This window comes from Cicer arietinum, chromosome 2 (assembly GCF_000331145.2).
Source record: "Cicer arietinum cultivar CDC Frontier isolate Library 1 chromosome 2, Cicar.CDCFrontier_v2.0, whole genome shotgun sequence".
Lineage (NCBI taxonomy): Eukaryota > Viridiplantae > Streptophyta > Magnoliopsida > Fabales > Fabaceae > Cicer > Cicer arietinum.
The window spans coordinates 8894497-8916707 of NC_021161.2; the positions used below are offsets into that span (position 1 = coordinate 8894497).

Consider the following 22211-nt stretch of genomic DNA (forward strand, 5'->3'; position numbering starts at 1 on the left):
ACTAACAAAGTAAAAGGAATCACTCTTTTTTTTTGTAAGGTATCAGATTCTTTCTAATTGACATGCTAGTAAGTACTTAATTCTTACAAAATAAAATTAGGGAGAGTTTTTTGATGTGATAGTGACCCTTCAAGAGGGGTAACGGATGGAAAAATTATTAGCAATAGAGATCGGATTCTAGACATTTTTTAGAGAACTAATTCAACTTTGCAACCCATATTAATGAGCTATCACAAAAGAGACTTATATCATCTCAGTCAAATCAAAAGAAATCACTAGCTCATCTCCAAGATTTATCACCATCGAAGTGTTGTGCCTCCATCTTTTCACCTTCATATGTTGATTCTAATCATTGCTAAGACATGGTCAAGATACTTTATTTTTATCAATTCATCTTTCAAATACATATTCTCTAACCTCAATATTCAATAAACTAAATCATTATATTCTTCTTGAGTCTGTTGAAATTAATTTACTAATTCATCGTATAAGACATATTTTTCGTATACTATATTGTAGAAACTTAATAGTCAAATAATTATGCTATCAAGAATAAACATAAAATTTTGATTATTTTAAAATCTATAATATGTTGATTTATCAAATATATTAGATTTTAAGATTATCTGGACTTATAACTAATTCTCTCTTTGTTGTAATATTGAATAGTATCTGAAATAAGGTCAAATGCAAAATATTACTTCATACTCATAAAACATATTGCTTCATTCATTTGCATTGAACAAAAAATATATTTAGACTAGTTAATCTCATACTCATAAAACATTGTTTTATGAATAAGTTTTTGCATCATGACATTTTCATGCATGTCATTATTTTCTTTTATCTTCAATAAAGAGCACACAAAAATAGATATGATGTTGCATCCCTGTATCTTTTCTTGTGTAAGGTGTGTGGTCTTGAAATAATGGTTACATGCAAATAAAATTAAATTGATCTCTCCTCCTTAGAAAATGAAATAGGCTAAATAATATATGAACTCAAAATCAATTGAAACTCTTAAAGAACACCTCATAGTCTTTTATTGACGAAAAAAAAAAACATCTAATCTAATGGTCAAATTCGCTGACTAAAGTGATTGACATAATCAATATTTTTTTTTTCACGTAGAAAATTAATTTTATCTCTCTTTTAACCATTCACTTAGTGAATATGCATGATATATATGTCTCTACTCTTCATAAATCCAATAAAGTGTTTGGTCTCACAAAAAAAAAGTTAAGAAAAAAAAAAACCAAATACATGAATTTATTAATTTTTGTCTTAAATTAAATGCACAAAATTAAATGTCCAATATTGATCATAATCCAAATTACGTTGGTGAAGCATATAGAGTACAAAAATTTATGATGCAAGAAAATACACGTTGGTGTATATATAGAAACAGGAGCTAATTTGTACTCATGATGATGAAGGATGATATGTTTTTGCAAAAACAGAATGAATGTTGCCTATTTGCTCTGCTGACAACAGTTTTCAATCACTGTCAGTAAAAATTAGTTTACACTTACAATGCATTATACTTTTTTTCTAAAGAAAATCTAAAAGTAATTGAGCTCTTGGTGACCACTAATTAAGAATATTCCATTATGATAATTAGTTCAAAGGCATGCGAGAAAAGATTATAAACTAGAGGTCTCCATTAAGAATGTTTTAAGGTTATTAATTAAATGAAAGAAGTTTTGACGATATATTCATAAATCGAAAGGTTTTGGTACATTTGTTTTATAAATTAATAAATTAGTAATATTTTTATAAATCAAAGAGATATTTGTCGATTATTGTATTTAAAAAAAATATTATTTCATAAAAAATATTATATTATTATTTGTAAGCATTATACTAATTTTTTATATTTTATTATAAAATATTAAATATTTACTATTATGAATAATAAATAATATTTAGTTATTATAACCATATAAATGATAGAAAATAATTATTTTTCAAAGCAAAATTTATTTACTATAAATTTAAAGACAAATATGTTGGTACATATCAAACTCACTTATATATCGTAGAAATTCTCTTAAATTAATTATCATTCTTTTATTATATAATAATTATCGTTTTAGGAAATAAATTTTGTTCTAAAATAAGTGTCTTTTTTTTTATGTAACATTATTTAATTTATTTCAATTTTAAATCTAAATCAAGTGTCATTATATTTCATGATACATTTATAAAAAGTATTAATACCCTATAGTTAATAAAAATAAATTTATAAAATTTTTATGATTATTATTAATTCATTTATGATTTTTTCAATTTATGTGAAAAAAATTCAAACGACCTTTATTTTAAAAGATAGATGATGAATTAATTAAATGGTAAATTTTAGGTTACTATTAAAAATGTTATGGATAAATTTATTCACACCTAAATTAAATTAGTTATGTATATTATACAAACTTTTTTTCTTATAAAAAAAACAAATTTAACATAATTAATGAAGTACGTCTGGATGATTTTAAAGACAAGATATGTTTTACTTAATTAAATTGTACCTTTTTTTATTATGTCAAACACCAATGAGCTGTCTCACAATTTGTCAAATTAAAGTATGAGCTGTCTCACAAGTCGAATTGCGGCTAGTAACTAGAGGGCATCATCTTTATAACAACGGTATGAGTTCATCGCTGAATATATATTTATTGAAAGAAAAGAAAAAATAATATTAAATTGATAATAAAATATCTACACAATAAAGACCTAGCTCCCTGTCCCTCACCTTATCTTTTAAGATGCTATTATTCATATGTTTTTGTGGTTTATATACCTTTCAAAATAAAATATCGGTTAAATATCACTTGTAGTCCATTAACTTAATTTCAGTTAACATTTTAGTTATTTAATTTTTTTTATTTGGTCATTTATCTCTAACAACATCAAATAAAGAATGAAAATATGAGTTTATTTGAAGATTTGTGTTACGAATTTGATAAAATTTGTATTATATTGAAGAATATAATTAATTTTATGAGTTTGGTTTGAAAATTTTGATGAATTTTTGTAAAAAAAAAAAAAAAGATAACATTGTTGACATTTTAAAACATAAAAGATCAAATTGTCACTTAAAATTAAAATAAAGGACCAAATCGAGAAGAAAAAAAAAAACTAAAACGTTAACTGAAATTAACTTAGGGACTACAAGTGGTATTTAGCCTAAAATATAAACAAAAATATTAATTAAAAACAATAATATTTTTAAGAGTAGATTTCAACCTTATTAGGCTTTGGCTTAATCTATCACACATCTAAGATCTTCATTGATGCATAGTTTTGTATATCACATTCGGACACAATCTATATGATTGATCGGAGTATATATCAAACAACGATCTATTAATTTGATTAAATATATTGTAATGGTATAATCGTATCCACGATTATCTTTTTTCAATGGTCTCACTATATTAAAGTTACTCTTATCGGAAGTAGGGTACATATTCATTTATACACTTTACTCCCTTCAATTCTAATTGATTTATGCGTTAAAGTATTTGTAAAAACACTTCATCTAAAGTGACTCTACCGTTTATCTAAAACGTTAAACATCTCCGACCATTTTTAACAGTCCTTTTCCGATCAAAATCAAATACTTCAATTTTTCATTAGTTATGATTTTTATTTTTATATATATTTCATTCTATAATAATATAATCATATTCTAATTCAGCTCTCAAACTAATTTTAAAATAAAATACCATAGTTGACGCATGTTTTTAGGAGTTTAATCATAGGTGATAAATGATAATTGTGATTTGTTGAAAAAGCACAACATCATTTTTTTTATAAACAAATATATATATTAATTTTGTAATTAATTTATTATGAGGAAAAGAATTTGCAAACAGTAGAAATGTAACTCTAGACGTCATTCTTAATACTCATTCAACGTGACAATCTATACTTCATCCCAATTTTGGATTGAATGAACTATATATCTATAGTTGTTAACTTGTGTTAGTTTCTTTTAACCCCTGATCAATGCACTTGAAGAAAAATATAAATCAAAACAAAACATGTACACGTATTCTATGAAGTTGAGGATATAAAAAGGTGGATCATAATTTTATCCAGAATATATTAACGTTTCTATGTAAACTATATATTATGTATGGTCGTAAAGAAGATTTTACTTTCTTTTTCATTTCTTTAAAAAATCTTTTTTCCTTTTGCTTTTGCTTCAACAATTGTGTTGGTTGGTCAGTAATAATTGGCTTCTTCGAGAAGATCTTTGGTGATATGAGTAAAATATATAAATTTCTTTATATATAGTATTTGAGAAACATTTCTTTTAAGGAATATAAATATTTCCTTGTTTGAAAAAGTCTTCGGTCTTTATGCTCTGCTCCTATTAAAAATTAGATTTAAAGGGTGTGCGCTAAATGAGATTTATACTGACATATAATAAAATTTACTTTATGTCACTTCATACACAATTAGTTTAAAAAATACTATACTTGAGTATGCAATAATATAATAAATAATAGGCTGTAATTTAATTCAAGTATAAAAAAGGTGTGCACATACTATACATCTCCTTTAAACCTTGATAACATTTATTTTTCACTTATTTTCTTATTTTTAGATATTCAAATAAAAACAATAAAAGATGTAATTTTCATTATTTTACATACAAATATTTAAAGAAGAAAAATATCAAACTTGACAAGTCTTCAGAATTTCTCAAAATTGTAACTTATTTTTTTCTTTCAATTTTATTAGTAATAAAGAAATAAATGAGACTAATTTTGTCTCATTGATTTTATATTAATTATCATCACATTTCCTTTGTGAACCCGAGGATTAAAGACTAAAAAATATATTAGTATATCCATCATTTAAAATAGATATATAGTGTTATGTATCTAGTCCAAGATTAATTAATTTAAAATTTAAAATTATATAAAAATATGTATGGTCAATTTAAAATAAATTTAGAAAAAAGGGAAACAAAATATAATTACAAAGTCAACAAAAAAAATTATAATTTTTTAAATGGATTAAAATTTAAAATAACAAAAACATAAAACTACACTAAAAGGAAGAAAATGTAAATGATTTACCAAAATAATAAATAAAATAAACATATAATGAATTAAAAACAAAAATTGAAGTTCATAATGATATTTGTTATGAAATGAAGAAAAATAGGATCAAGATATTATAAAATATTGAAATATAAAATAAATATAAATCATATAAAAATGGATAGATATATAAAAATAATACTAATATTCTTTGTCTCACCCTTCACATGTAACTCACATTGATGACTATAACCAAAATATTCGTCATATTCAAACATTATAGTATGAAACATTCACTTGTGTTGAAAATAAAGTTCAATATATAATATTATATGATTTTTTTTTTCATTTTTAATTGATAATCACTCTTTTGTTCAAACAATTAGATGTCTAGACTTTATTTCTAAAATATTCTGAAAAATATTTTCTTATTTTTACTACTCAAAGAATATTGCTGATTAACATAAAAATAGATATTTTTTTCTTTCAGATTGTTTCAATTTATACTAAAATCAAATATACTTATAATTCTTATAAATCAGTCTAAAATTCTACTTCTTCAAGAATTGTATTACAAATTTAAAAAAAAATGAAGATCAAGGTAAATTATAGCGTGCACAATCATATAGAGAAACTTGAATGTTAAATTCTTCCACAATTTATTAAGACTATACAAAATATATAATATTGATGTTTTCTATACAAATTTTATAGTGAAATTTCCATACATTAAATATAAAATAAATAAATAACATGAGAAAACAAATATATCAATAAGAATATAATTAGTCATGAATCGCAAAGAATAAAAATATTAGGCTATTTCTCTAAGAGTGAACATGTATTTTTGATTAAAAAGAATTTAATAATTTTCAATGAAGTTATGTGTAGATTACCACCAGTTTATTAAGGTGACATGAAGAATAAATATCATTTATTTAGGATAGACAACTTTATGAATCAATTGAGAGGTGATTGTGTGTTTAGTACTTAAGATAGATATGAGATCATCTTGTCATCAAATAGATATGAGATCATCTTTTCATCAAATTTGTGTTTGCTAGATAATATGTTATTGAGTTTTTATATTTATAAGATAATGATAATTTAGTCTTTTTATGTTTTACTATATATTTTGTTTCTAATTTTTGAATTCGTAAGATTTGGTATTTTTATTGAAATTCTAACCGTATTTTATTTTTTCTCTTTGTGTAATTCTCTATATTATTAATAGTATTAAGTCTAAAGATATTTCGAAGACGACCTTTGAAATCCGTCATGGCCATAAGTATTTGTTTAATTGCTTATGTCCTTTTTTTTTATGCAAATTAAATACTAAATATCCAACTTTATAGAATTGTGCAGTACACATGGATTGATATTTAATTGAACACTAGATTTACATATAACACAAATCATACTCATGACTAACAACAACACCAATTTAATTAGTGTCTTATTTTCTCTACGGTACTTAATTACTTAAGTGATACCTTAGTTTTAAAATATAAATAAAATATTATCAAACATTAATATATTTAACTTAGATAAAATACATTCATTTTATTTCACTTAATTTTACTAATATTTTAAGACAAATAATTAGTATTTTTTTATCAATATACTACTAAGTAGTATGTCATGAAGTCATCGTGACTTTATTACAATGCAAGAGGATCAACACACACTCAATTCTTATGTTTCTCAACCAGCTTTTGCAACTCCTCCTTTTTTGCTCCCACCACTCTTTCAACGACATTTCCTTTCTTAATTAGTATAAATGTTGGCATTGTTTGCACTTGGAATGCACGAGCCACCTCCTATTTCCATTTGTACATTAGTAAAAATGTTGCATATAGTTAAAGATCAAGTAAATTAAAACGAACTAATCATATGTGTATATATATAAACATCATACCATTAACTCATCCACATCAATCTTAATGAACTCTACATCTTTGTATTTTGCAGCTAATTCTTTCACAATTGGGTCCATGTATTTGCAAGGTCGACACCAAGTAGCTGTGAAGTCAATCACCATCTTTGACATATTAAGAAAGTAAATTAATCAATTCATAAGATCCTGAATAGAATAATATATCGGGTAAATAGACATTTTAGTTCTCGAGTATATATATGTCTTTGTCTCAATAGTATTTGAATTTATCAAAATTACAAAAACATATGTAAATATTAATATGTCTTTTGTTAGTATTTTTTTGTTTTTCAAATATATCTTTAGTTAATTAATTTTATTCTCAAATGTATTTTTTATTTTCAATTTAACCCAAAAAATTATTAACGAAAGAGATATTAGAAATTTATTTACAATTTTAATATATTTCAGAAATATAATAACAACGCTTCAATTGCTTTGGTAGTAATAAAAGTATTTTCATTTAAATCCCAAAATATATAACTAAAATTATATTTAATTTTAAAAATTTCAAAACATAAAATAAAAAATTACCCTGAATTATATAATATCAAAACTTATTACCAGTTTGTTTGTTTCTTTAGAGGCCTCAAAGTGAGCCTTCCATTTAGCTGTGGAATGGAAGGTGAGGATTTGTGATGGCTGCGTTGATTTCTCAACAACAGACTCTAAATTAGAAAAGTTGGCTCCCATAATGTTGATTTGTTTTTTGCTAATAAAAAAAACTAAAATTAATGGGAGAGTTTGTTTGTGTAGGAATTGTTGTTATTATGTGTGAATTTTGTGAAGGACTTTATATAGAGTGATAATGTATTTATAGACCATAATTATCATATTCTAATGAAATCAATCACATGATAAAAACAAAATAAGAAAAATAAATTAAAGGAAAACAGAACAACAGCACGCATCAGATTCTTGGTGGGACCATCTAATAACACTTTCTTCTCATTCTCATGACAGCGGTATGTCTCTCATTTCAATGTCTACATTTTAAAATAATTTATTTAATTTTTTATTAATTTGTTAAAAATTAAATTTTATGTAATTATACTATACGCTGACGGACAAATTCATTTGACTACCGTTAGAGATGCTCTAAAATAATTCTTAACTTTATAAAAATTAAGAAAATATACTGCATACACTCTAAAGCCAATTCACACTTACATCGAGTTAGAAATAAACAAAGTGATGTGACATATTAATAATGTGATATAAAATAAAAAATTGTTGGAAGAGTGTATAAAAATTAATGATATATAAATACAAAAGTTGCAAAAATTAACGTTATAAAAAGACATTTTGTTTTTCTCTGGTTTTTTTTTCTAACTTAAATTTTGACTTTTTGTTTCAATTTTTTTAACTCGCCCATTTTAAATAAACCAAACACATTGAACGCTTTCAATTTTTATGAAGACACTCACGTGCTTAATAACGAGTGAATAATATCGAAGTATGGGTTCCGTTAAAAAGAAAATTAATTTGAATCATGAGTCTCATCAAATTAAATCAAAGAATAATTAACTCTTTTAAAGTTAGGGAGTAACAGAGTAAATTGAGTTGTAATATGTTTACACTCTATTTCTATTTTGTTTCATAATATTTGTGACATTTATAAAACAAAATATCTTAAGAAAACTGTAGTTATTTAGTCTTCAATGTAATTTTAATTTCATTTTCAATTATATCCTTTAATTAATAGTAAATACTTTACTCTGAATTTATTATCATTTTCCTTTATATTTATAATAATTAGAGTATATAATAGTTAACAAAGATAATTTGATAAAATTAATATTTTTTCTTTTGTTCATTTTATATTTTTAATTTAATTGTATTTTTAATCTACTTATTTTAATATATTCATAAAAATAATTCTCTTATTTTAAAATCAAATTTTTTTATAGCTCTATTTTCATATTTGCTACAATTTTAGTCCCAAACCATAAATTTTACCTAAAAATGGTGATATGTTATTCTAAAAGATATTTTTTTTTCCTTCAAATTTACAATAGGAACTATGAATCACTATTTTTTAAACTAAAAATCACTATTTAATATGTCAAAATTCTAATTTAAAATTTAAATTATAACAAATATGAATTAAGAGGACTAAAGAGTTTGATTTTAAGATAAATAAACTATTTTTGTGAATGTAAAAAATTAATAGATTGAAAATACAACTAAACATTTTTTTTATTTAACTCTCATTTTTAACTTAAGATCGCTAAATACTCAAAGTTAATTACTTAATTTATTTTTAATGTGTGCTGAATTATTTTGACAAATATTTTTATTTTCAACTAAGTTGTAACATATATTGCAAATGTTAATCAGTCAATCAATATAAAAAGATACCGGCTGATATTATTCCCCTTTAAAAAAGAAGGGTGTTGGGAAACCAAAGAAAATATATAATTTTTCACTCAAAATTGTCGCATACAAACTTATATTTAAAGATTGAAGCAATTTGAAGAACCGGTAGGGTCAAGTAAGGATAACAAATGATATTAAACTCTATGACTTTTTTATATATATAAAAGTAAACTCTCGGACTTAGAGTGCAAGTCATGAGAAATACTACTCCATTTTAAATATAAATAAATATTGATGAAATTGATGTGTTTAATTTAAAATTATAATTAAATATTTTTTTTTTGTTTATAATTGAAATAAAAAAATATTTATTTGAGTACAATCTCTATTCAACAATATTTAGCACACATGTAAATAAAAAATAAATAATAAATAATCTAATCATATAATTCAATTATTTTTTACTTATGTATATGTAAATATTATTCAGTTAGGTCCAGTCGAGTATTTCTCAGAAATCATTATCATATTCCATAGGATGGTTTTATTTTATTTGAAATGTAAAACAAAAAGGAAGATTTAAAATTTAAAACAGAAGAATATTAATAACACTACACATATTACATTACACTTTTTTTTATTGACTAAAATTCATATGAATAACTATATAAATTTTAATGTGTATTAAAAAATATGAGTTTATTTATTATTTAATCATAACAAAAAAAAATTAAAAATGTTAGGTGAATTGAACGATGACAAAGGTTGTATTGACATTCTGCGTGAAGAAAAATACATATATTCTGCATTTGTTGGTGGTGTTTTATTATGTCATGGGATCTCATTCCAATCGGCATTACTTCATGGGCTACCTTCAAGTGGTTGAATGAAAATCAAGATTATTTTAGGTTCTAGAGTTTTAACCACGTCATCACTTGTATATATTAAATAATTAAGTGAAAATAAAATCAACTAAACAAAGTGGATATTGAATTATTGATAGAAGATTTAGATGCTCCATCCATGTACTGCTGGATTTATTAATAGCTTGTTTGGAAATTGTAATTTCCACAATGAAGTGCTGCGATTGTGCTGAAACTAGAACCAGTGGTTTTCAATTAACCGTGTATTGTGAAAGTTAAGAGTGTTTGCATTCAAATCTATTAAAAAAAATTATAAATATATTTAACAAGTAAAAGAATAGCAAAAAATAAAAAATAATTAAATATGTTTACATCTTTTATAAAATGAAAATAAATTTGTATTATTTTTTAAAATTGAATCAACCTACATATAATTTGAAATTTATTTATTTTTTATTGGTATCTAAAATATTCCATTAGCCTATAATTTGTTATTTTAATTTTTATTAATGTTTATTTGTTTAATTTAATAACTTTTGTATATTCATTTATTTCCAAACATAATTCATCAATGTTATATTTTATAAATTTAATTTAAAATGTCGTCTAAATCAAAGTGAACTACAAATATTTTAACCTTTTAAATTAGATAATTGTTTACTTTATAACTGATCTAAACACCACCAACACGCAGTAATTACCTTCTATTTGTCTTTCCTAAATGGTTTAGTTTGTATAGAAACCACGCCACCACTGATTTCTTATGTTATAGGAAAAAATGATACGAGAAAGAAATCCATCTTGTCTTGTTATTATGTAAACAGTTGAAATTGAAAGTATAAGTTAACCAGCATCATGCCTCCTCCTTATGTTGTCTATCACTTACTGGAAATGTGTATTTGGAACCTATACTCTTCAATTAAATTTGGCAAAATTACGAGGGTCCAATGCACAAAACATTTGAATGCTAACGCCAAAAGTCTAAGAATATAACATTTACGAACATAACACAGAATAGTTTCTTCCTGTTAAGATTTGGGACACCAAGGTCAACTAGCTACTGGACTACAAAATGGCGGAGTCTGGATGTTGAAAGTTATCAAACAAAATTGTTCAAAACATGTTTCATGCCAGACGAGAATAAAAAGGTTCACCTCCACCCAATTATAATAACAAATACTATCAACAACTCATAACTTATCAAGATTGCACTCCAACATCACCTGCAACATGATTAACTTGACCACCTGCACCATGGTTGTTATAGTATCCACCACCTCTGCCTCCTCTTCCTCTGTTGTTGTTATAATAGCTCCTTGGATAATAATTTCCAGGCTGATCATTGAATTGGTTACGGCCATTCGGGTACCCTCCTCCTCTGCCTCCACCACCACCACCACGACCTCCACGACCATTTGAATAACCCCTCCTACCACCTCCACCACGACCACCTCTTTGATTCTGATAACCTCTCCTGGGGTAATATTGTTGCTCCATTGCCTCTCCATCTGGTTGATTGTGTTCCATATCCACCTGCGGATTCGTCTGCTGCTCGTGTTGGACCGATACCACCTCCACTGCAATTTCTCCTTCTACTTCATCCTGCAAGAGAAAATCCTTTGGCGTCATATCAAGTTCAATGTAGACAAGATATATACACCAAAATTTTACTTATACATACCTTCTGAAACTCCCCATCAGGGCCAGACAGATCATCTCCAGATCCTTGTACTTGAAAATTTGCAGTTCCTTCATCCTACATAATGCATATGGAACTTGTAAGCTATATAAGTGTGAAGCGTCGGGATTTATTTGGCCTTGATCAAAGACAATAATAAACTTCGCTCTCATTTTAAAATGTTTTTTTAACCAAATGCAAACAAAACAGGGAGAACTTGATAAAAACTACTGTTAAAAGTCTGACAGAATAATTTGAAAAATAAGTAACAAACAGAGAAGCTCATTTACCGATAAAAGTGATGGACTCATTTATGATAACAAATAAATAAACAATTTCAAATAGAGGTGAAAGGGTAGATCAGCTACTAGCAAAAGACAACAGTTAATAATTAGTTCACAAGGCACAATGTCTTTGTCATTCTTCTTTTTCAACGCCTAACTTCTCAGTCCTCCCCCAACAATAACATTTGGTTATTATTCAAATGTGTTATCCACAATTATCCACTCAACTCAAACAGAGTCTTGATGTGAAGTTTATGCAACTGAAAATTCTATAATTTCTCAAATATGAATGAGGATTATTGCACATCCAAAACACCTTGGATGTTATGTCTCACCTACCACCTTGAAAACACCATACCATCATCATTAAACAAATGAACTTACAAGTAAGATAAAATGAAAAATTCTCAAACAAGTAACTAGAAACTACATATTTACAAAATTCACAAAAAGAAACAAATGTTAAAACCCAAGAGCTAAACAACATGCCATCATTCTTAACATGAAATTTTTATGATAAAGATCATATGTTAGAATTAACATGACCATCAAGCTGACAATCTCTTTAAACAAGAAAACCATGGAGTAGTGATGTGCCAGGTTTCCAATTTATAACATCAATCGCAACTTAGAAAAGGTGCATTCTATGTTATGATAGGGGTTTGAGAGAAAAAAACTAATATGGAGTAAAATATAAGGCACAACGAAAGCATCAGCAAACATTGAACAATAATATATGACTTCCTGTTATTAATAATACTCTTGAAGGACCAATGAAAACCTATTTCTGCATATGTTTTAAACATTATACTATTGATATAACTCTCACCAATGCAAACCCCAAATCAATGAAAATATTAGCAAAAACTGAACATATAAATAGATGAATATATGTTTATATGCTTATATGCACAGTAGTCAAAATCGCAATATTAAGTTCGCACAGTTCTACAATTTTTGGAGCTGTAGGAGATTCCAATCACATAGAATCGCTGCAATTGAACCCTAATACACATACAATGGGATAAAGCCAATGAAAGTGAGATGGGTTATCACTTAATAACACTGACCATAAATTGATGGTCAAGATTAATCTCACTCTTAGAGCCTGCTCTCATCTACCATTATTGAGTGTTTTTGTGTGTAAAGTAAATGCATCCCCTAACAAGTTATTCTATGCCACTCCAAACCACATTAACACAATGAGGGGAAGGGGATGGAACCTTGTGAGTTGGCTACGCAACAACAGATAGACACATACGACACTAAGAACATATGCATACCCGTGCTATTAAACTCCTCAGAATTATCAACAATGATGGACACACATGACACAAATATTGGAAACACTTCATATCGGATAAATGTATTGGATAAAGTGATAATAATTCTTGAAAATACATAAGATACGATAAATCTAGAAAGCTTAAGTGATATACATAAAAAATCGCAACATAAGAAATATAGAGTAGCAACTTTATAAAATTCACACTAAGAACATACCTTTTACACATTAATTTGTAAAACAAGTATGCAATTTCGGTCAGATGACATTGTTTTTAACTTCAAAATAAAAATCAAGATAAAGGAAACAAGATACTGTAGCAAACATAACTACTGTAATACACTAAGAACATATCTTTTAAACATTAATTGTAAAACTAGTATGCAATTTCAGTCAGATGACACTGTTTATAACTTTGAATAAAAATCAAGATAAAGGAAACAAGATACTGTAGCAAACATAACTACTGTAATACAAGAGTCATGCTTTGAAACAGAATTTGGTATTGAATAGCACAGTAAACATAAATAAAGAAAAACAAGTATTTGCGCTTCACAAATCAATACACACAAATCCACCAGATATATATGTCAATTACAACAGATATATAAAAAGAGATAGTCACAGAAATTGCTGATGCAGAAAAAATCCCTTTAATAACTATAGCATGTTATTTTCTATTGAAGTATTAAATACAAGGCTTGCGCCAAAATAGCACTTGCAAACACATCTGGCTATAACTGAAGACTTGATTCACATAAAACTATAATATATGATATGCAAACATGCTTTTTTGACAAAAAACAATAAAATATTCAATATACTTAAACAGGTCAAAATGCAAAACAATGTAAGAAATACAAAATAGAGGCCAGAACCTTCAGTCATGCATTCTTCAATAATGGCATTGGTTCTAAGCTTTTAATAAAATTGTCATGGGTTGCACACTTAGCAGATTAAATGTGAAAACAAAATTCAAATCAATTTAACTGTTCACGATAATAATGTACTTGACATATACATATTACAAACCATTAGGTTACTAGAAAATGTAACATAACATTTCAAATGCTGGTAGATAACACTATTTTTCACATAACAATACATTGTTCACAATAGAAAACAAATTATCAATTCATTTCACTACCCTTTTATAGCTTAGGCACAGAGTACAGTATCTATCAGTTCCCCTCCTGCAACAATTTAGAATAATTATCTGAAACAAATTTGTAACTTGCCAACTTTTATTTATATCAACAACAATTCACAAGCACAGATTGAAATCAACAGCATTATTCTCAAAAACAACTTCATCAATACAATATTCTTCCAGGTTGCAAGAAAAAGGAAGTTTAATAATTACTAAACTTCGAGTAGTGTTCTTCTGGAATAACATAAGAGAAGCAAGTTTATGGTTTTCTTCAAAGTTCAAACTCATACCCACAATGATCACACAAGAGTTCTCAAAGCAACAAACGTAAGAAACAAAGAACAAACATTCTACCCCCTCGTCCCTCATGTCCTACCTATAAGATCACAAATAAGAATGACTTTCTAATAAAAGTGTTCTCACTCTCAAACAACAATTTATCAAGCCAAATAAATTAATCTTGATAGCCAAAGTGTATAAACCAAGCAAAACATTAAAAAAAAAAAATACAAGTACACAGCAGTTATGTGTGGGTTGATGGAAAATAGACAGAATGTAGTAAAAATGTAATGATATGATAACTATAATTTGGATATTCAAAATAGGATAGAATATGAATCAAATGAAACCAACTGGAATTCCATCGAAAACTCTCTTTATTCCACCCCCATTTGGTTCCCTCTCAATTTGATACAGAAAAAACAAACTTAACACACAAGCAAAAAAAAAATCATAAACAACCTATCCAACAGTTATTATACCTTCTCCTCAGGCTGAGAATCAGAACCTTCAACAGAAACCACAGAACCATGCACCGGAACCTGAAAAGACGCATAATTTCCAGCAGCAGCAGCAACTTCGACCGTATCTTTCATCTCAGGAGTAGTTGTAAAGTACTCCGAAGACATAATCTTATTCAACTTCTCCCTCAAACCAGCATCTACCCAAAACAAACAAAAATATTAATCAACAATCAATACAACAAAGACACACAAAAAATGAACAAAATTTCAAACAATACAAAAACCCTACATGTAACATCAACATTGGGATCAATAGGTTGTTCAGCCCTAGAAATCCACAACTTAGCATGTTCAATGCATCTCCGAAGTGCGTTCTTATGCGAAAAGCTCGAATCAGCAGGTCTGGAGATCAACAACCCAAACAACGCCGAGATCGAGTCTAAATCCTTTTCGCCGAGCAGATCGGTTGCATCATCAGTAACATAATCATAAGTCAAACAACAACCACGCTCATGCGTTCTCGTAAGCATCGTAGAAGTGAAATCGTTCTGCGATTTCACTTCAAAGAGTGAACCGAAATAAAGCAAATTGATAACATCCTCAACGACATCACCATTTTTGTTTTGGCTTTCGTTCAATCGTTCAGATACCGGCGCCGAATTCTCAGGTAGGGTTTCGCGTGTGTTTTGAAGTGCGAGGTCGAGTTCTTCTGTTAAGGCAGATGAAAGAGGCTGACGAAGCTTCTCGAACTCGTCAATGAGAGCGAGAACGGAGGATTTTGAACGAAGAACTTCTTCTTGTTCTTTGTTGAGTGGTTTTCCTTGGGATTGTGACTCTTCCATGGCGGTGATTCGGTTGAGTTTTTTCCGTAGGGCTCGGAGGCGTTTGTTGATTAGACTCATGACGGGACCGTCGGTGGTTGTTGAAGCCGCCATTATCAACTGAGAACCTCCGATTTCCTTTAAATTAATTAGTCGCTGGTTTGTGGTGGCGCCGCTGTTTGCGGCGACGGAGGAGATAGATAGAAAGTGATTGAGTAAGTGTGGTTTTGTGAGTTTGTTTACTTCACTGTGTGAGTATATAAAGGGTTAAGGGTTTTTTTTTTTTGGTGATTATTAAATGGAACCCAGTGGGCTCGGGCTTATTGGAGTTCTGGACCCAATCAAACCTCCACGCAATGTTTACGTATGCCAGCTGTTTCAAATGGATAACTGGAATCATCTCGAAGAAATCAGAGAAAACGATACAAGGGAATCAGATTTTTTTTAAGGTTAGATCCATGTTTCTTCTAAAAAAAACTCCATCCATGTTTTATTTTTGGAATTTAGATTTAGATTAGAATTAGAATACTTTATTCTCTTTAAAGTATATATTAGATTTAATGTTACGATTTTATCAAGAAAAAGTAAATAGGAAATTTAATATGACAATTCTATATATTTATATTTCTAAAATGTCATTTGAATATATATTTGTATTTGACTTTTTATTCTTTAATAAATTAATAATAGTAATAAACAACATAAATTAACACTATTAATAAAGAATATGTTTAAAATATATTATTAATATTTTCCTTTTCAGTTTACCATTCGTTTATATTATTTTATTTGCTGTTTATATTTTTTATCAATAAAAAAATAATTTAAAAATAAAAGAATTAGATAAAATAACTATTATAATATCTTAACAACTTTCTTTTATTTAAGAGCCTATTAAAGGGAGTTGTTAACTTATTTTTTTTAAATCCAATATTAGAAAAAATAGAAAGAAGTTGTTATTAATTTATGTGTAAGCTGTAAAATATGATGAGTTTGTTAATTTATTTGTAAGTCACAAAATATAAAGAAGTTGTTAATAAAATAGAGGAAAGATTTATACCATAATGAAGTTAAGATGCAGATTGGGATCATGAAGGAGAAACTCAATGAAGTTCAAGAATTTCCTTGGAGAAAAGCTCAACATACACTATACAAGAGACATTAAAGTGGTCTCTTATTATATATTTTATCTTTGGTCCTTTGTCGGATGTTGTATATATACTCTATATAAATCGGGAACTAATCATTCCTTTATTACCAATCTGCAAAATATGAATATTATATCAATATTATCAATATTGTATTGAAGTTAACTACACTAGTTTGATATTTCTGTGTGTTTGAGTTCAAATTTGAAACAAATCAATAAATTCTATATGTATTAATTTTAATTTAGTTTTATATAATTTAAGATAGATTGTTCAATATTCAAATCAAACCATTAAATTCTTTATAGATTGTATCAATATTATTATCTTCAAAATGTGTGGTCTCAATTAGGATTACCCCTAAAATATTGTTCCATATATTGAGGTAACTAGGTCTTATTTAATGACAAATGATTCTTCTTAAAAAATTTATGCTCACTTAATTGAACCTCACTTCGTAAAAATGTCATCTCTGAAAATATTTGTAGATAAAATATGTGACGAACACAAAATGGTTAGTTAAATAGATATTCGCATATAAAATAAATAGATATTTTAACTGTATATTAGTTAATAAATAATCTGATAGTAAATTAGTAAAATTGATATCTTTTTATTTATGTATTTATATTTTTTATGTTAAAAATACAGTTTTTGTCCATCCATTTTATAAAATCTACAATTTTTATCTCATATATTTTCTTCAATTTTGGTCCACCATTTTCAAAATTATTGGCATTTAGTTTCCCATTTAATTTGAGATTTTATTTGGTAACGTAGGAAGTGACTTGTACACGATGACATGAATTTTAACTTAAATAATACGTTCTAATAATTTTTAAAATAAATAAATAAATTTATTAAAATTCCTTTTTTCTTTAAAAATTTCTAAAAAATTAAAATAGATATATATTTTAAATATTTTTTTTTTTGTTCTAGAAATTTCTGGAAAAAAATATTGTTTTAAAAATTTGAAAAAATCAAAAAGTCACAAAAATTAATTACTTTTATTTTTTAAAAAATGACACTTCTTTGTCTTTAAAATAATTGTGCTTAAATGCCTTAATTTTGTGCTGATTCCAATATTTATTAAAAAATAGAAAAGTAAGGAATGTTTTGTGACTTTATGATTTTTTTTTCAGAATTTAAAAAATAAAAATAAATATTAATATCAACTAAATTTGTTTCTTTAATTTTCAGAAATTTTGTAAACAAAACAAAAATTAGAAATTCTTTTCTGAATTTTTCTTTTAAAATTTAAAAATTTTGTTTATTTTCAAAAATTACTAAAGTGGCATTATTAAATTTTAAATTGCACATCATTGTGATTTTCTACATCATCATATACACATCTCTTAAATGATTGTACATCATCAAATAGAAACTCAAATTAAGAAAAGGTCATATGCCAACAATTTTATAAATTGATTGATCAAAATTGCGAGAAAAAATTAATAGAGAACCAAAATTGTCTATTTGGTGAACCGGAGAGAATCAAAACTGCATGTTAGTCTACTTTTTATGATAAAATTTTATTATATATTTTATTTATACATTAATGTATTAATATTTTTATGTGTTAATATTTTTTTGTAGATAGAAAGTGATTGAGTAATTGTGGTTTTGTGAGTTTGTTTACTTCACTGTGTGAGTATATAAAGGGTTAAGGGTTTTTTTTTTTTGGTGATTATTAAATGGAACCCAGTGGGCTCGGGCTTATTGGAGTTCTGGACCCAATCAAACCTCCACGCAATGTTTACGTATGCCAGCTGTTTCAAATGGATAACTGGAATCATCTCGAAGAAATCAGAGAAAACGATACAAGGGAATCAGATTTTTTTTAAGGTTAGATCCATGTTTCTTCTAAAAAAAACTCCATCCATGTTTTATTTTTGGAATTTAGATTTAGATTAGAATTAGAATACTTTATTCTCTTTAAAGTATATATTAGATTTAATGTTACGATTTTATCAAGAAAAAGTAAATAGGAAATTTAATATGACAATTCTATATATTTATATTTCTAAAATGTCATTTGAATATATATTTGTATTTGACTTTTTATTCTTTAATAAATTAATAATAGTAATAAACAACATAAATTAACACTATTAATAAAGAATATGTTTAAAATATATTATTAATATTTTCCTTTTCAGTTTACCATTCGTTTATATTATTTTATTTGCTGTTTATATTTTTTATCAATAAAAAAATAATTTAAAAATAAAAGAATTAGATAAAATAACTATTATAATATCTTAACAACTTTCTTTTATTTAAGAGCCTATTAAAGGGAGTTGTTAACTTATTTTTTTTAAATCCAATATTAGAAAAAATAGAAAGAAGTTGTTATTAATTTATGTGTAAGCTGTAAAATATGATGAGTTTGTTAATTTATTTGTAAGTCACAAAATATAAAGAAGTTGTTAATAAAATAGAGGAAAGATTTATACCATAATGAAGTTAAGATGCAGATTGGGATCATGAAGGAGAAACTCAATGAAGTTCAAGAATTTCCTTGGAGAAAAGCTCAACATACACTATACAAGAGACATTAAAGTGGTCTCTTATTATATATTTTATCTTTGGTCCTTTGTCGGATGTTGTATATATACTCTATATAAATCGGGAACTAATCATTCCTTTATTACCAATCTGCAAAATATGAATATTATATCAATATTATCAATATTGTATTGAAGTTAACTACACTAGTTTGATATTTCTGTGTGTTTGAGTTCAAATTTGAAACAAATCAATAAATTCTATATGTATTAATTTTAATTTAGTTTTATATAATTTAAGATAGATTGTTCAATATTCAAATCAAACCATTAAATTCTTTATAGATTGTATCAATATTATTATCTTCAAAATGTGTGGTCTCAATTAGGATTACCCCTAAAATATTGTTCCATATATTGAGGTAACTAGGTCTTATTTAATGACAAATGATTCTTCTTAAAAAATTTATGCTCACTTAATTGAACCTCACTTCGTAAAAATGTCATCTCTGAAAATATTTGTAGATAAAATATGTGACGAACACAAAATGGTTAGTTAAATAGATATTCGCATATAAAATAAATAGATATTTTAACTGTATATTAGTTAATAAATAATCTGATAGTAAATTAGTAAAATTGATATCTTTTTATTTATGTATTTATATTTTTTATGTTAAAAATACAGTTTTTGTCCATCCATTTTATAAAATCTACAATTTTTATCTCATATATTTTCTTCAATTTTGGTCCACCATTTTCAAAATTATTGGCATTTAGTTTCCCATTTAATTTGAGATTTTATTTGGTAACGTAGGAAGTGACTTGTACACGATGACATGAATTTTAACTTAAATAATACGTTCTAATAATTTTTAAAATAAATAAATAAATTTATTAAAATTCCTTTTTTCTTTAAAAATTTCTAAAAAATTAAAATAGATATATATTTTAAATATTTTTTTTTTTGTTCTAGAAATTTCTGGAAAAAAATATTGTTTTAAAAATTTGAAAAAATCAAAAAGTCACAAAAATTAATTACTTTTATTTTTTAAAAAATGACACTTCTTTGTCTTTAAAATAATTGTGCTTAAATGCCTTAATTTTGTGCTGATTCCAATATTTATTAAAAAATAGAAAAGTAAGGAATGTTTTGTGACTTTATGATTTTTTTTTCAGAATTTAAAAAATAAAAATAAATATTAATATCAACTAAATTTGTTTCTTTAATTTTCAGAAATTTTGTAAACAAAACAAAAATTAGAAATTCTTTTCTGAATTTTTCTTTTAAAATTTAAAAATTTTGTTTATTTTCAAAAATTACTAAAGTGGCATTATTAAATTTTAAATTGCACATCATTGTGATTTTCTACATCATCATATACACATCTCTTAAATGATTGTACATCATCAAATAGAAACTCAAATTAAGAAAAGGTCATATGCCAACAATTTTATAAATTGATTGATCAAAATTGCGAGAAAAAATTAATAGAGAACCAAAATTGTCTATTTGGTGAACCGGAGAGAATCAAAACTGCATGTTAGTCTACTTTTTATGATAAAATTTTATTATATATTTTATTTATACATTAATGTATTAATATTTTTATGTGTTAATATTTTTTTGTGATTAAAAAATTAGTAGAATAATTCTACATAATTGCAAACAAAAAAATTAATTTGTGTTCATAAATAACTTTTTTATATAAAAGATAATATATACAAATACCAATATTTAAATAAAAATTTAAATATCTATTAAACACTTTCGGAATGTATAATCCATTAATAAAAGTTGAAATCTTGAAAAAGTTTTATAAAAGAAATTTATTCATAAATATGAATACAATATGAATATTATTTTTATCCAATGAGTTAAAGGAGCAAAATACCATCCATAAATTTGATACATCGATTTCATTAATTAATAACACGTGCCATAAATAAATCACAATAACAGTTCTATAATAAGCATCTAGTTTCCACATGGTTTTTTAGTTTGAATGTGGGATATTTGGGGGGTTTGATCCTTTACCTTATGCTTTTGGGTTTGACTTTGGTATCTATAAAATATGTCGACATAATATCGACATAAAATACGATTTAAAAAAATAAAATTATTAATTATAATTTTATGTGAACTTGTCACTTCAATGTTTTTTAAGATACATCAATAATTTTTCAAGAAAATAATTGGAAGAAAATAAAATGATCCCTTTTTTTAAAGATGTATACTAAAAAAATGAATTATTACAAATAAATAAGATCATTGACTATATGGGACTGATCCTTTCATAATTTACATTCAATAGTTTGAGCATTATTTGTATAATGGTTTGGGTTTAATTTAAAGAGGAATAAACTTTTTGGATATTTTTTTCTCACTCTTAACTAATATTTTTAAATATACAAAAAAT

At 25.7% G+C, this 22211-nt stretch overlaps 2 protein-coding genes across 2 annotated transcripts; both read right to left on the minus strand.

Annotated features, from left to right (window-relative positions):
* Positions 1 to 6390: 6390 nt before the first annotated feature.
* LOC101491626 (thioredoxin H2-like) lies at positions 6391 to 7783 on the minus strand. Its single transcript, XM_004489909.4, has 3 exons — positions 7558 to 7783; positions 6976 to 7098; positions 6391 to 6877 (listed from the first exon to the last, which is right to left on the minus strand). Exons 1-3 carry the CDS (start codon positions 7684 to 7686, stop codon positions 6746 to 6748), a joined length of 384 nt encoding a protein of 127 aa, XP_004489966.1. The 5' UTR covers positions 7687 to 7783; the 3' UTR covers positions 6391 to 6745.
* Positions 7784 to 11180: 3397 nt separating this feature from the next.
* Positions 11181 to 16386, minus strand: LOC101491934 (uncharacterized). Its single transcript, XM_004489910.4, has 4 exons — positions 15605 to 16386; positions 15334 to 15512; positions 11857 to 11931; positions 11181 to 11777 (listed from the first exon to the last, which is right to left on the minus strand). The coding sequence occupies exons 1-4, from the start codon at positions 16248 to 16250 to the stop codon at positions 11376 to 11378; spliced, it is 1302 nt and encodes a 433-aa protein (XP_004489967.1). The 5' UTR covers positions 16251 to 16386; the 3' UTR covers positions 11181 to 11375.
* Between the last annotated feature and the right edge of the window lie 5825 nt (positions 16387 to 22211).

Excerpts from the sequence above, each read along its gene's own strand:
- LOC101491626 (XM_004489909.4), bottom strand. The coding sequence starts at position 7,686 with ATGGGAGCCAACTTTTCTAATTTAGAGTCTGTTGTTGAGAAATCAACG. Across the intron at positions 7,099-7,557 it reads CTAAAGAAACAAACAAACTG|ATGGTGATTGACTTCACAGC; the intron begins GTAATAAGTTTT and ends AATATGTCAAAG. Across the intron at positions 6,878-6,975 it reads TTGATGTGGATGAGTTAATG|GAGGTGGCTCGTGCATTCCA; the intron begins GTATGATGTTTA and ends AAATGGAAATAG.
- LOC101491934 (XM_004489910.4), bottom strand. The coding sequence starts at position 16,250 with ATGGCGGCTTCAACAACCACCGACGGTCCCGTCATGAGTCTAATCAAC. Across the intron at positions 15,513-15,604 it reads TCCCAATGTTGATGTTACAT|ATGCTGGTTTGAGGGAGAAG; the intron begins GTAGGGTTTTTG and ends TGTTTTGGGTAG. Across the intron at positions 11,778-11,856 it reads CTGATGGGGAGTTTCAGAAG|GATGAAGTAGAAGGAGAAAT; the intron begins GTATGTATAAGT and ends TTTCTCTTGCAG.